Source organism: Xenopus laevis, chromosome 5L, assembly GCF_017654675.1.
Source record: "Xenopus laevis strain J_2021 chromosome 5L, Xenopus_laevis_v10.1, whole genome shotgun sequence".
In the NCBI taxonomy this organism is placed as follows: domain Eukaryota; kingdom Metazoa; phylum Chordata; class Amphibia; order Anura; family Pipidae; genus Xenopus; species Xenopus laevis.
Window position 1 is genome coordinate 136,502,180 of NC_054379.1, and position 12,890 is coordinate 136,515,069.

Here is a 12,890-nt window from a genome sequence, read left to right on the forward strand (position 1 = left end):
AAGAGCAGCAAGGGAAGAAAGGGGTACTCAGAGACTATATTGACCATCTGCTCAAAGCACCCATAAATATAGGTTTCTCTTGAACCACTGAACACTATCCTTTGCGCCCTGCACCAGATTCTCTAGAGGGCAGTTTGTACTATGCAATAGGTGATAGGGGTCCAGCATCCCCTTAAAATGAACCCTTTTTATTTTGTAACGTTTACCTCACAGGCGCAACACCTCTGTGCTTTTTAAGGTTTAAAAAGAGTTTGAGTGAGTTATATATTTGTCTGTATCGCAGCCCATAAAGACAAGGGGACACAGCTTTTGGCAGAACTATTAAGACGTTGCAGATTGTCAGAGTTACCCACAATCCCGTTCGAAGACCTATGACCTGGCTCATATATAAAAGCGCATCCGTCAGGAGAAGTATCAGTGGGTTGAAGTAAAAGAAAAGCAGGGTAAAGTGCATTAAGAATGTGACACTTGCCCTGGAGGATACACTTTTCCATATCCCAGTTTCTCTTGTCTTATAACACAGGAATATATAACAGCCGAGTATCAGCGACAAGCACAGCAGGAAGATGCCGATGAAAAGGATGTAGCACAACTTGAGAGCATCGTCGCCATGCAACGCGACCAGAAGGATAACAGGCAGAGAGCACATCTCAAGAGGACATGGAAGTTGCTTCTGAGTAAAGTACAGGGTCAAAAATGCTATCCCAGAGGATAGGAAAGAACACAACCATAGGAGCATTATGAGTTTCTTAGTTCTCGTGGCAGGCAGCAGGGATACATAATGTAAAGGCCAGAGGACAGCCATATAGGTGTCTACAACCATTGCAGCTGCGGTGAGCACCCCTCCACAGTATGTGACAGCCAACAGAAAGAGAAACAGCACACAGATGTGCTTGGGGGTCTTTAGATTCAGTGTGTTACAAATAGTAATAGTTGTGTAGAAAAGGAGGTAAAGTATATCACAAACCAGGGTGTTTCCCATGAGCAAAAACCTTGTCTCCTGACGTATGCTGAAATTGGAGCAAATAGCCAATAACACAAGAGGCGTAGAAATCAAAGCAGCAAGGAAGCAGATAACTGTTGGTATTAGGAACATTTTCATCCCAGAACATGATGGGTACATGATCCATTCCTGCAGCATGTACTGGGTGGGTTTATCCATATTCAGCGTATGGTTGAAGTTTGTCTCTCTCTGGAGCATGAAGGAAGCGTTGACTATTCTTATTAGGCTGCATTCCAGTTCTGAAAAGTTCATCTCTTTTCTTCAGGCTGAAGGCCACAGACAGAGGATGCGTCTTCCAAGTGGCGTACGAATTGCGACTGGCAGTTACATCTTCCGCAAAAATATTATATTCGGATTTGACGGCTTTCAGATTTCACTTCAGTCGAGCCAGTTTAGATCGCAATGAAAGGTTTCTCTTGTTCCATTGAGTAAATGTTGCCTTAGATCAGAAAAAGCTTTTAAGAAGCCGTGGGTCAAAACTCATGTGAGGGTTGCTTCTAAATAATCCGGTTGCTTGTGATATTTCCATCTGAATAATTCTATCACCATAGAGAAAAACAGATGGTAGAGGTGCTTGGTTAAACAGGTACGAGAGATTGCTTTGTACATTCCACATGCACTTGGTCATAAACACAATCAAATGAGGCTTTAACAGCTCCAGACAGCTCCTTATTGATTTGATTTAGTTCAATCAGAGTTATCTTTTCATTCTGGAAATAACCATGGGAAGATGGGCTGGACGTTGTATAATGGATTAAGCACAAGGCTTGAAGCTTACTATAGATAATCAAATTGTACCAGCCACTGGAGTTGTCCTTTGTATACAAGAAAATCATCTGCTCATGGTAAAAACTTGTTTAAATGGGTTGTTTAAATCAAATTTTCCTATCATGTGGAGAGAGATATTCTGAGACAATTTGCAACTGTTTTTTTATTTACTGTTTTTTTAATTAATTTATTTATTTATTGTTTTTTTTTTATTATGTATTTTTTGAGTTATTCAGTTTTTTGCTCAGCAGATCTCCAGCAATTTTACAAATTTAGTTGAATAATTTACTGGAATATGAATAGGAGAGGGCCTGAATATAAAGATGCGTAATAAAAGGTAGCAATAACTATACATTTGTAGCCTTATAGAGCATTTGTTTTTAGACAAGGTCAAGCTGGAAAGAGTCTGAAGAAGAAGGCAAATAATGCAAAAAACTATACAGAGGAAAAAATGAAGACCAATTAAAAGATGCTTAGAACTGGCCATTCTATAACATACTAAAAGTTAACTTGAAGGTGAACGACTCCTTTAACTTTTGTGGCACAACATTTTTCTCATTTTGAAGTCACATTTTGCCACTTAAAATTTTATAAACTCCTTACGAAAAAATCTCGTCAAAGCAAAACTAAAGTATGAACAGATGGTGGGAACGGAGTCTCTAGGTTCAAATTGCTAGTGTGATTTAGTACTACCTTGGTTCCCTTTTTGTGCATTGCTGTAACAACACACTCTCATGTGTCACATTCTTTTTCCTGTCTGTTCTAATATTTGCAGGGCTGTAAGTACATTAGATGGTGGACTAGAGTCAGTGGTAGACAGAGAAGGCACGTGCCTAGGGCGTAAAGCTGCGGGGGCACCAGGCACTTACCTTCTCTGTCTCATACCCTACTCCAGTCCCCTGTTGCTGGTGTGGGAGTCCTTGGTGCACATGCATGTCCTTTTCGCATACACATGCATCCTTTTTGCACATGCACGTCCTTTTCGCATTTGCATGCATCCTTTTTGCACATGCGCGTCCTTTTCACGCATATGTGTGCATATTGGGCAAAGTGACCACCCCAAGTTGCCTAGGGAGCCTGCGCTAACTAGAGTTACTAGTACAATGCAGAAAGCCTAGGGGGGGGGGAATAGATGACCAATTAGCAATGACTAAAAGGACATGTATCAATCCCTGGGGGTATTCAGCTTCAATTGTGCTCTACATACAAAGTTCTCCAAAGCTCTCACTCTCACTCTCAAAAAGAGTCTCACTCTCACTTTGACCCACTCTTTATCATAACATTCCTCATTTTATTTTAATCTTAAACTTTACTCCTCCTCATCCTCCTCCTCATCTCACAGCCTAGGTGTTACCACAGTGTCACATCACATACAACTCCAGGTAGATATACCAAGGGCCAACAAGCTTCTATTTGGAATATTAAAGAAACCACAGTTTTCAAAAGACAAATCCTGCTTAAACTGAGGAACCAAATGGTTGACTTCCTCCCTTTGCCTTGTTCTGCACCAGGAGTCCCCAACATTGAGCCATATTCAAATTAAACAGAGATGGGGAACAACACAAGCATGTAAAATGTTCATGAGGGTGCCAAACAAGGGCTGTGACCAGCTATGTGGACTGGCAGTAAAGGAGACTCTGTTTGGCAATACACTTGGTTTTTATTCAACCAAAACTTGCCTCCAAACCTGGAATTCAAACATAAGCACCTGCTTTGGGGCCACTGGGAGCAACCGCCAAGGGCTGGTGAGCTCTAATAACACAGCACGCTGAAGAATGTAGTTAAAAAGCCTTTATTTGAAAGCACATGGCTTTTGATCTGCGACAAGTGCAACGTTTCGGGTCTGTTCCCGTCCCTTTATCAAGCTTCTGATTTACAACACATGATTTATACTCATTTACAAAACGCCATCTATTGGCTACAATGTTACATTGTTTAAACAGATCTACAATTAAAGGAGGAGGAAAGTCTGTTTGCACTTAGGGGTGCCAAATGTTAGGCACCCCCAAGTGATTGTATTGACTTACCTGAAACCCCCGGCCGGTGCTCCTACCAGCAGAAAACTGCACCAGCCCAGGGTTATACCAGTGAGCACCACAGAGAGATCTTGTTCCTGCTTCCTCCTTCTTCGCCGGTTGCACATGCGCAGTGCTGTTTAGCAAATAAGTTGGCTATTTGGTTCTACTGCACATGCGTCTGCCCGAGGAAATTTAAAGACAGAAGAAGCCGGAGGAAGATCTCCCTGTGGTGCTCGCTAGAAAAACCCTGAGCTGGTGCAGTTTTCTGCCGATAGATAGAGCTCCGGCCTGGACTTTCAGGTAAGTCTTCCCATCATGCTTAGATCCCTGGGTGGAAATTGTGTCCTCAGTATAGATAGGGAACTACCTGCAAAGAGCAGAAATATTGTCCAAGTGGGGTTCCTTTGGGTACTCTGGTTTCCTCCCACTCCCCAAGGAAAACAATCTGGTTATTTCTAGGAAATGAATTAAGGAGATTTATACTGCACACAAACAGAATTGCTTTGGTGCCGTTAACAGATACTGTCTGTTTTTCTGGTCATTGATTTTTTTAGTAGAGTACAATATAAGCTTATGAACACACCATTAAAAATGTTCATTCAAGTGTTGCTGTCAACACTGATAACTCTGTTCGAGTCTTGCCTGCTTGCACGACCATGAAATAAAATAAACAAATCCAGCAAATACTATAAGAGAAGGGATGTCAATATAGTATTTTGGAAAGGGGTGGCTTACAGTCATTGTCTGACTCAAATAAATGTGCTTTGCATAATGTGTCCGGGGGTTTCTTTTTGAATCTAAAATAAAGTTTTTAAGGGACAAAGAAAGGTTAATACATTGGAGGGAAGCTAGCAGGCACATGTATAGCCTCCTTTAGTTTAAGAAAGGTCTAATCCACCGAGGGGGGGGGGAAATTGGAACTTCTTGGTGTATTAATGAATTAATTAACTTTCTCCCCTAAGTTGATGCTAGTCTTTGGAAAATATTATGGCAACCTGGAGGGTTCTTTCTTTGAAAGTGGCACATCACCATCTTATAATCCTTTGTGCCATAGTAAACTTGCACGTGTGGTGTATGGTAAAGGAGCAAAGATTATTTATACTGCGATCCCTGGGAAATAACCACAAGATGGCAGTCTGATCCCATGTACTAACTTAGACACATGGAAGCCAAACGTACACTTTAACATCAAGGGAACACACATTCATTAACACATTCACACACATGAGGGAGACATACACACACATATGCAGCAAAAGGTGTTTTTGGTTGATGGGGCCAAGAACAGGAGGCAAAAATATTAAGCCATGTCCAATTTTAAGGACACACTATTCCCAAGTTTTTTTGTTTTAAATATTGCAGCAAAATATGCAGTTTAGACAACTCTACGGGCAGAATAATTCAAGATGGAAACTATTTCAATGATGAAAGCTGTCAATCGTCCAGGAGACTGGCTAGTGTCTCTGACCTTAAAGGACGCTTATTTATATGTCCCAATAGCTCTGGAACACCAGAGATTCCTTCGCTTCTCTCTTCAAAATCATCACTATCAATTTCACTGTCTCCCCTTTGGTCTGGCCACCTCTCCCAGAACATTCACCAAGGTCCTAGCTGTAATAATAGCCAAATTGAGAAAAGAAAACATAGAGGTCTATCATTATTTAGACAACCTACTTATTGTGGCAAGAGATCCGACTACTCTACAAGTCAATCTCGAAAAGGGCAAAGCAAGTTTTGGAGAATTTTGGTTGGCTCATAAATGTGCAAAAGAGCCCAAATAGATAGTCTTCTAGGCATGATTTCTCTTCCAACTCAGAAGATCCATCATGTGAGTTATCAAGCAGCTCAATTTTCGAGGAAACCATTAACGTCAGCCAGAAAATTTTTGAGACTCTTGGGTCTCCTGACCTCAACAATAGGCTTAGTCAAATGGCCCAAATGGAGGATGAGGCCTATCCAGCTATCTTTCCTGAGGCAATGGAATGCAGTAACTCAGAACTGGTCGGAGATAATTCAGATTACCCAGGACTGCAAGAAGCATCTAGCATGGTGGACGGTTCCCAGCAACCTTTGTTCAGGGTTTCCACTAGAGGAACCGCCATGGATAGAACTATTTACAGATGCCTCAGGTCTAGGATGGGAAGCACATCTCCTAGATCTACATGCACAGGGGACCTTGTTCAGGGACCTATCCAGGACCCCGTCCAATGTTCTGGAGATTAGAGCGATTTTCCAGGCTCTTCAGTCTTTCGAGAAGGTACTCCTGGGAGCTTCAGTAAAAGTCAGAACAGACAATGTGGCATTTGCAGCATATATCAGAGGACAAGGGGGAACAAAGAGCAAGACTTTATTCAGGGAGACAACCCCAATTATGGAATGGTCTCAGAATCATCTACAAGATTTAACGGCTCAATATGTTCTGGGAGTCGGCATCTTCTACCCCCAGGAGAGTGGGAGTTGAATCAGAAAATCTTTGTCTGGATAACTTCTGTTTGGGGTTGCCCACAGGTGGATTTGATGGCAATGAATGTGAACTCCAAGATCCCAATTTTCTTCTCCAGAAGCTCTTGTCAGAGCACAACAGCAGTGGATGCCTTCTCTCAGAGTTGGGAAGGCCTATTTGCATATGATCCAGTAATTGAGAAATTCTTCAAGGCAGTTCTCAGAATTCAACCTCCAGTCAAGACAGTTCATCCAACCTGGGATCTTCCATTAGTATTAAAATCTCTTGTTGCTTCGCCTTTAGAGAAGGTGTCTCTGTGGCTGTTAACTTTAAAGACCTTTTTTCTGGTGGCTCTCACTTCAGCTAGATGCATTTGTGAACTCCAAGCTCTCTCTGTGGATGCTCCCTATACTATTTTTCATGAGAAGAAGGTAACTATGAGACCAATCCTCAGTTTCCTTCTCAAAGTTGTCTCAAAATTCCATATAAATGATCCAATCATTTTACCCATGTTTGAACCGCCTCCATCGATTTATCTACACTAGATGTTAAATGATGTCTAGAAGTTTATATTAAGAGAACAGAGGAGATTAGAAAATCCAGGATGCTGTTTATCATTCCAGCAGGAAAGAGAAAAGGAGAACCAGCTTCGATGTCTACTTTAAGTTCTTCGATAACTAAGACCATATCCAAAGCCTATGAGGAACAGGGCAGAGCATTACCTGAGGGAGTTAAGGCACATCCCACACGAGGCATAGTGGCCTCTTGGGCGGCAGAGACAGGAACCTCCTCCGAGGCAATCTGTAAGGCAGCAACCTGGGTTACTCCTAATACTTTCATTAGACATTACAGAATAGATGTTTTGTCTTCCTCACAAGACCAGTTTGGGCAATCCATTCTTTTGCCTGCATGTTCTGCAAATTAAATAATCAGTAGTGATGGGCGAATTTGCGCCGTTTCGCTTCGCCTAAAAATTCGCGAATTTCGCGCGAAATTCGCGAAACGGCGAAAAATTTGCGAAACGGCGCCGGCGTCTCGTTTTTGACGCCGGCGCCCGTTTTTTCGACGCCGGCGCCCGTTTTTGACGCCGGTGCCCGTTTTTTTGACGCCGGCGAATTTTCGCGGGCGTTTCGCGAATTTATTCGCTGGACGCGCATCGCGCAAATTCGCCGCGAATTCGCGCCTGGCGAATAAATTCGCCCATCACTAATAATCAGCATAAAATTGCTTTCCCTCACTTTTTTCTTGATTGCTTGGGTATAACCCATTAGTTTTGTTGATGGAAGGATGGCCAGGAAAAAAGAAAATGAATATCATACTTACCGAAATTTTCTTTTCCAGGCCACCCTCCCCGTCAACATACCCACCCTTTATCTTTTGGCTTTATAATTGACTAATGTGAGCCAGGAAGGGGGAGGGCTTTATGGGTTTGGAAATTAACTATTTCTTCTGTCCAGGCTGGGAGTAGCAGGAAATTTAACCCATTCGTTTTTCTATGTTGACGCGGAGGATGGCCAGGAAAAGAAAATTTCGGTAAGTATGATATACATTTTCTTTTATGAATGTTATAAACAAAAAAACCTTTACACAAAAGGGACAATTTGTCAGAGGTGGAGAGAGGAACATTTATTTCAGTCAAACAGGAAAAAACTCCCTTCTCCTGCAGATTATGTTATTGACTACATTTTCTTGTATATTCTGCCCTGCATTTTTTGACAGGAAATGTGGCAGCTCAGAGCAATGGGCACATCCACGTGTGATTGAATCTACTTTCCCTCCATTTGAGAATTCTCAAAAGTTGTTGAGAATTCACGAGTTGCTTTGCCAATAAAGTCTATGGGAACCTTGTGTAATGTGAGAAAATGCAATCGACAAATAATAAATACCTGAGATTAAGAAAAAAGACACAACATTTGACAAGAATAATGGAGAAGTATCTTTGAATTTTGTATAACAGTGGGCCATATTATATTGTCATACTAAGAACACCATAGAGCTCTTTTACAGGCCTGGGCCACCCTTTTAAATGGCCATATGTGAGCCTCTGGCCACCAGTTGCTTAGCCATGATATAAAGCATTTCCTTTGCACTCATGAAGTCAGGAAGGATCATTTTCCTGTAGTCCAACTGGGCACCACTATAGATCCTTCTCATTTTGCCTTTCTGTGGATCTGCTTATTAGACTCCCCAAAGTCCCTTCCATTCTGTTTTTCACTGTTGGACAGGAGGAGGAGATAAATATGGTAGGAACAAGAAAGGGAGCAATGGCACAGGCAAATCAAGTAGAATCCACAAGCAGGAACTAGATCTTTGTACTACATTTCAGTATCAGAAGGCTGTCAGTACCAGAAATGTGGCCAAGTGTGTCCAACATCTATGGGCTCCACCTTACTCAAATAAACTTTTTGTAGTCAGCACTCATCCACCTCTTAATTATTTAGGCGGTGCACGTGTCCAGTGGCCCACAGTCCAGGCGGTTTCACAAATATTCCCATATATGACACAGCTCCATTCAAGATGATAATTTAAAAAGCCTTTATTAGCACATGGCTTTTAGAGCTGCAACACACATGACGTTTTGGGCTCACCTGCAGCCCTTTTTCAAATTACTGATACATCTGTATAGTTACAATTTATACTCATTATCACAGCGCCATCTCTTGGCTACATTGTCTCATTGCTCCAACAAAAATTACAATATCAACATAGTATCCCTTATCGTTCTCTGTTACTTTTAGGTTTATCTCTCTGACTCAATTTCAAAGTCTTTATACATCTGGTTATACGGATCCTTACAGATTAGTCCATATTCTGAAAAATATAATAATATACAAATATTAAAATACAACCTAGTTAAAATAGAGTTTTGTCATTAGACTATTGCCTAAGTATAGTGTTTATCTGAAAATAGGATGTAGATCATATTCACGGTTAAGGCCATGGGGTTCTAGAGTCTCCAATAAGCGGATCAACTTCGCTTCTCTCTTTAATAGTTCTTTGATTCTGTTACCTCCCCGACGGGATATGGGGACTTGATCGATAACCTGAAATTTTAATTGGTGAACCCCATGAGCCTTATCCGTAAAATGAGCAGAGACAGTCTGATCCATTTTCTTTAATTGAATAGCTGACTTATGTTCTCTTATTATTTCTTTAACCATCCTTGTGGTCTGACCCACATATAGCAAGCCACACTGGCATTTAATTGTATAAATTATGTATGTGGATATACACGTATAATAACCTTTTATTTTTATAGGAGTACCCTTTCTCGGATGATATATGGTATCCCCTTTCTGGCAATTGGAACAGCAATTGCAGGAAAGGCAAGGAAATAATCAATTTTTCCTGGGCCTCAAAGATTGTTGTTTTTTCCCAAGGCCTCCGACATCAGATCTAACTAGTTGGGACCCCAGTGTTTTATTCCTTTTATAAGACATTACTGGGGGCTGTCTAAAGCTATCAATTTCTGGTAACCCATCCTTTAGTACTCCCCAATGTCTCCTTATAATTTTTGCTACTTCTCCACTCACAGAGGTAAATTTAGTCACAAAGGGGATACATTTTACTTTCTCTTTTTGTATTTTGTATGTGCCCCCTCCAGTATTTCCACTAATGCCCGTTGTTTCTTCAGGAGGGATTTTGGATACCCTCTCTGTAGAACTATTTTTCTAAACCACAAGGTGTTTTGAGTACTAATGGACTTCTTTTAGAAAAACCAACGGACTTTATTGGGAATCTATTCACTGGGATTCAACTTGGACAATTTTTAGTGAAATTTGTTTTGAATTTTTTGGATATTTTTGATTAAACATCTTTGCTGTCATTTTTAACGATAATTTTAAACAGTAAATTTTTATAATCACACGGGACAGATGTGTTACATATATATAAATAATGGATATATTGTGATTGGATGTTCACAGGAAGGGGGTGGGGCTTGTGTATACGCCCCTATCCCTCACTTTTAAAGGATTGTTGATGGTGTAACATGGGGCTTGATAAAGGGCCTGGGAGGCCCAAAACGTTGCCTTTTTGTATGTTATGGGTTAAATAAATTTTACACTTGAGCACTTTTTGCAAATGTGTGCGTGTATACACCCAGGTGTGGATCTGTTATCCAGAAACCTGTTATCCAGACAGCTCTGTATTACAAGAAGGCCATCTCCTATAGACTCCAAAGTGCAGAATGGTACTTAAAGACCTGTATACACCGGACGGTGAGGCAGGGTGCAAATTGTGTTTACCAGCTGGTCCATCATTTGTGAGAATTAATAAGCCGGTCTGCGGAGGAATGATGCAGCCAATTAAATTGTTCATCCCTATGAGAAACACAATACCTACCATCAACAGGTTTTGTTTTCTATTTTGTGTTGACTAAAACACTGGGAGTGTCCAGCCTGTTACCTTTTAGCTGTTGTTAAACAACAACTCCCAGCATCCCCAGTGAATTATAGTTCAACAACAGCCAGGGCCGGATTTACATAGTGGGTGCCCCTAGGCCCACTGACATTCGTCGCCCCTGTCCCCTCCCATTTCATCATCTGGACTGGAGTAATGGGGATTGGTGGGGATTGGCGCACGGGAAATCTAAAAAATGATTGTATCCGCAGTGCATCCCCAGTGTTATTGAACCAATGTGGGTGTGGTTGGGCAGCAGGCCGCCCCCCTAATATCCTGCCGGCCTAGGCCCAGGCCTGACAACAGCTGAACTGATGGGAAGGTGAATGTTGCAGTTATTACGTGTGTCTAGCAATTGTCTAACAACATAATAAGTCCTTTGTGTATTTGTCAAGATTTTTCTGTGAAAGGGAACCCCTAGTTATGCTGGTGAGCCAGGGCAAATGCTCCCTCTCTAACATCAGACAATTAAAGGAAAACTATACCCCCAAAATGAACATTTAAGCAACAGATAGTTTATATCATATTTAGTGGCATATTAAAGAATCTTACCAAACTGGTCTATATATTTAAGTAAATATTGTCCTTTTACATCTTTTGCCTTGAACCACCATTTCATGATGGTCTGTGTGCTGCTTATTAGACTCCCCAAAGTCCCTTCCATTCTGTTTTTCACTGTTGGACAGGAGGAGGAGATAAATATGGTAGGAACAAGAAAGGGAGCAATGGCACAGGCAAATCAAGTAGAATCCACAAGCAGGAACTAGATCTTTGTACTACATTTCAGTATCAGAAGGCTGTCAGTACCAGAAATGTGGCCAAGTGTGTCCAACATCTATGGGCTCCACCTTACTCAAATAAACTTTTTGTAGTCAGCACTCATCCACCTCTTAATTATTTAGGCGGTGCACGTGTCCAGTGGCCCACAGTCCAGGCGGTTTCACAAATATTCCCATATATGACACAGCTCCATTCAAGATGATAATTTAAAAAGCCTTTATTAGCACATGGCTTTTAGAGCTGCAACACACATGACGTTTTGGGCTCACCTGCAGCCCTTTTTCAAATTACTGATACATCTGTATAGTTACAATTTATACTCATTATCACAGCGCCATCTCTTGGCTACATTGTCTCATTGCTCCAACAAAAATTACAATATCAACATAGTATCCCTTATCGTTCTCTGTTACTTTTAGGTTTATCTCTCTGACTCAATTTCAAAGTCTTTATACATCTGGTTATACGGATCCTTACAGATTAGTCCATATTCTGAAAAATATAATAATATACAAATATTAAAATACAACCTAGTTAAAATAGAGTTTTGTCATTAGACTATTGCCTAAGTATAGTGTTTATCTGAAAATAGGATGTAGATCATATTCACGGTTAAGGCCATGGGGTTCTAGAGTCTCCAATAAGCGGATCAACTTCGCTTCTCTCTTTAATAGTTCTTTGATTCTGTTACCTCCCCGACGGGATATGGGGACTTGATCGATAACCTGAAATTTTAATTGGTGAACCCCATGAGCCTTATCCGTAAAATGAGCAGAGACAGTCTGATCCATTTTCTTTAATTGAATAGCTGACTTATGTTCTCTTATTATTTCTTTAACCATCCTTGTGGTCTGACCCACATATAGCAAGCCACACTGGCATTTAATTGTATAAATTATGTATGTGGATATACACGTATAATAACCTTTTATTTTTATAGGAGTACCCTTTCTCGGATGATATATGGTATCCCCTTTCTGGCAATTGGAACAGCAATTGCAGGAAAGGCAAGGAAATAATCAATTTTTCCTGGGCCTCAAAGATTGTTGTTTTTTTCCCAAGGCCTCCGACATCAGATCTAACTAGTTGGGACCCCAGTGTTTTATTCCTTTTATAAGACATTACTGGGGGCTGTCTAAAGCTATCAATTTCTGGTAACCCATCCTTTAGTACTCCCCAATGTCTCCTTATAATTTTTGCTACTTCTCCACTCACAGAGGTAAATTTAGTCACAAAGGGGATACATTTTACTTTCTCTTTTTGTATTTTGTATGTGCCCCCTCCAGTATTTCCACTAATGCCCGTTGTTTCTTCAGGAGGGATTTTGGATACCCTCTCTGTAGAACTATTTTTCTAAACCACAAGGTGTTTTGAGTACTAATGGACTTCTTTTAGAAAAACCAACGGACTTTATTGGGAATCTATTCACTGGGATTCAACTTGGACAATTTTTAGTGAAATTTGTTTTGAATTTTTT

The 12,890-nt window shown here is 40.9% G+C and overlaps 1 protein-coding gene across 1 annotated transcript; it reads right to left on the minus strand.

Moving 5' to 3' along the window:
• Positions 1 to 202: 202 nt before the first annotated feature.
• Positions 203 to 1,255, minus strand: LOC121393943 (probable G-protein coupled receptor 148). Its single transcript, XM_041563796.1, has one exon. The coding sequence runs from the start codon at positions 1,253 to 1,255 to the stop codon at positions 203 to 205; it is 1,053 nt and encodes a 350-aa protein (XP_041419730.1).
• Positions 1,256 to 12,890: the final 11,635 nt, after the last annotated feature.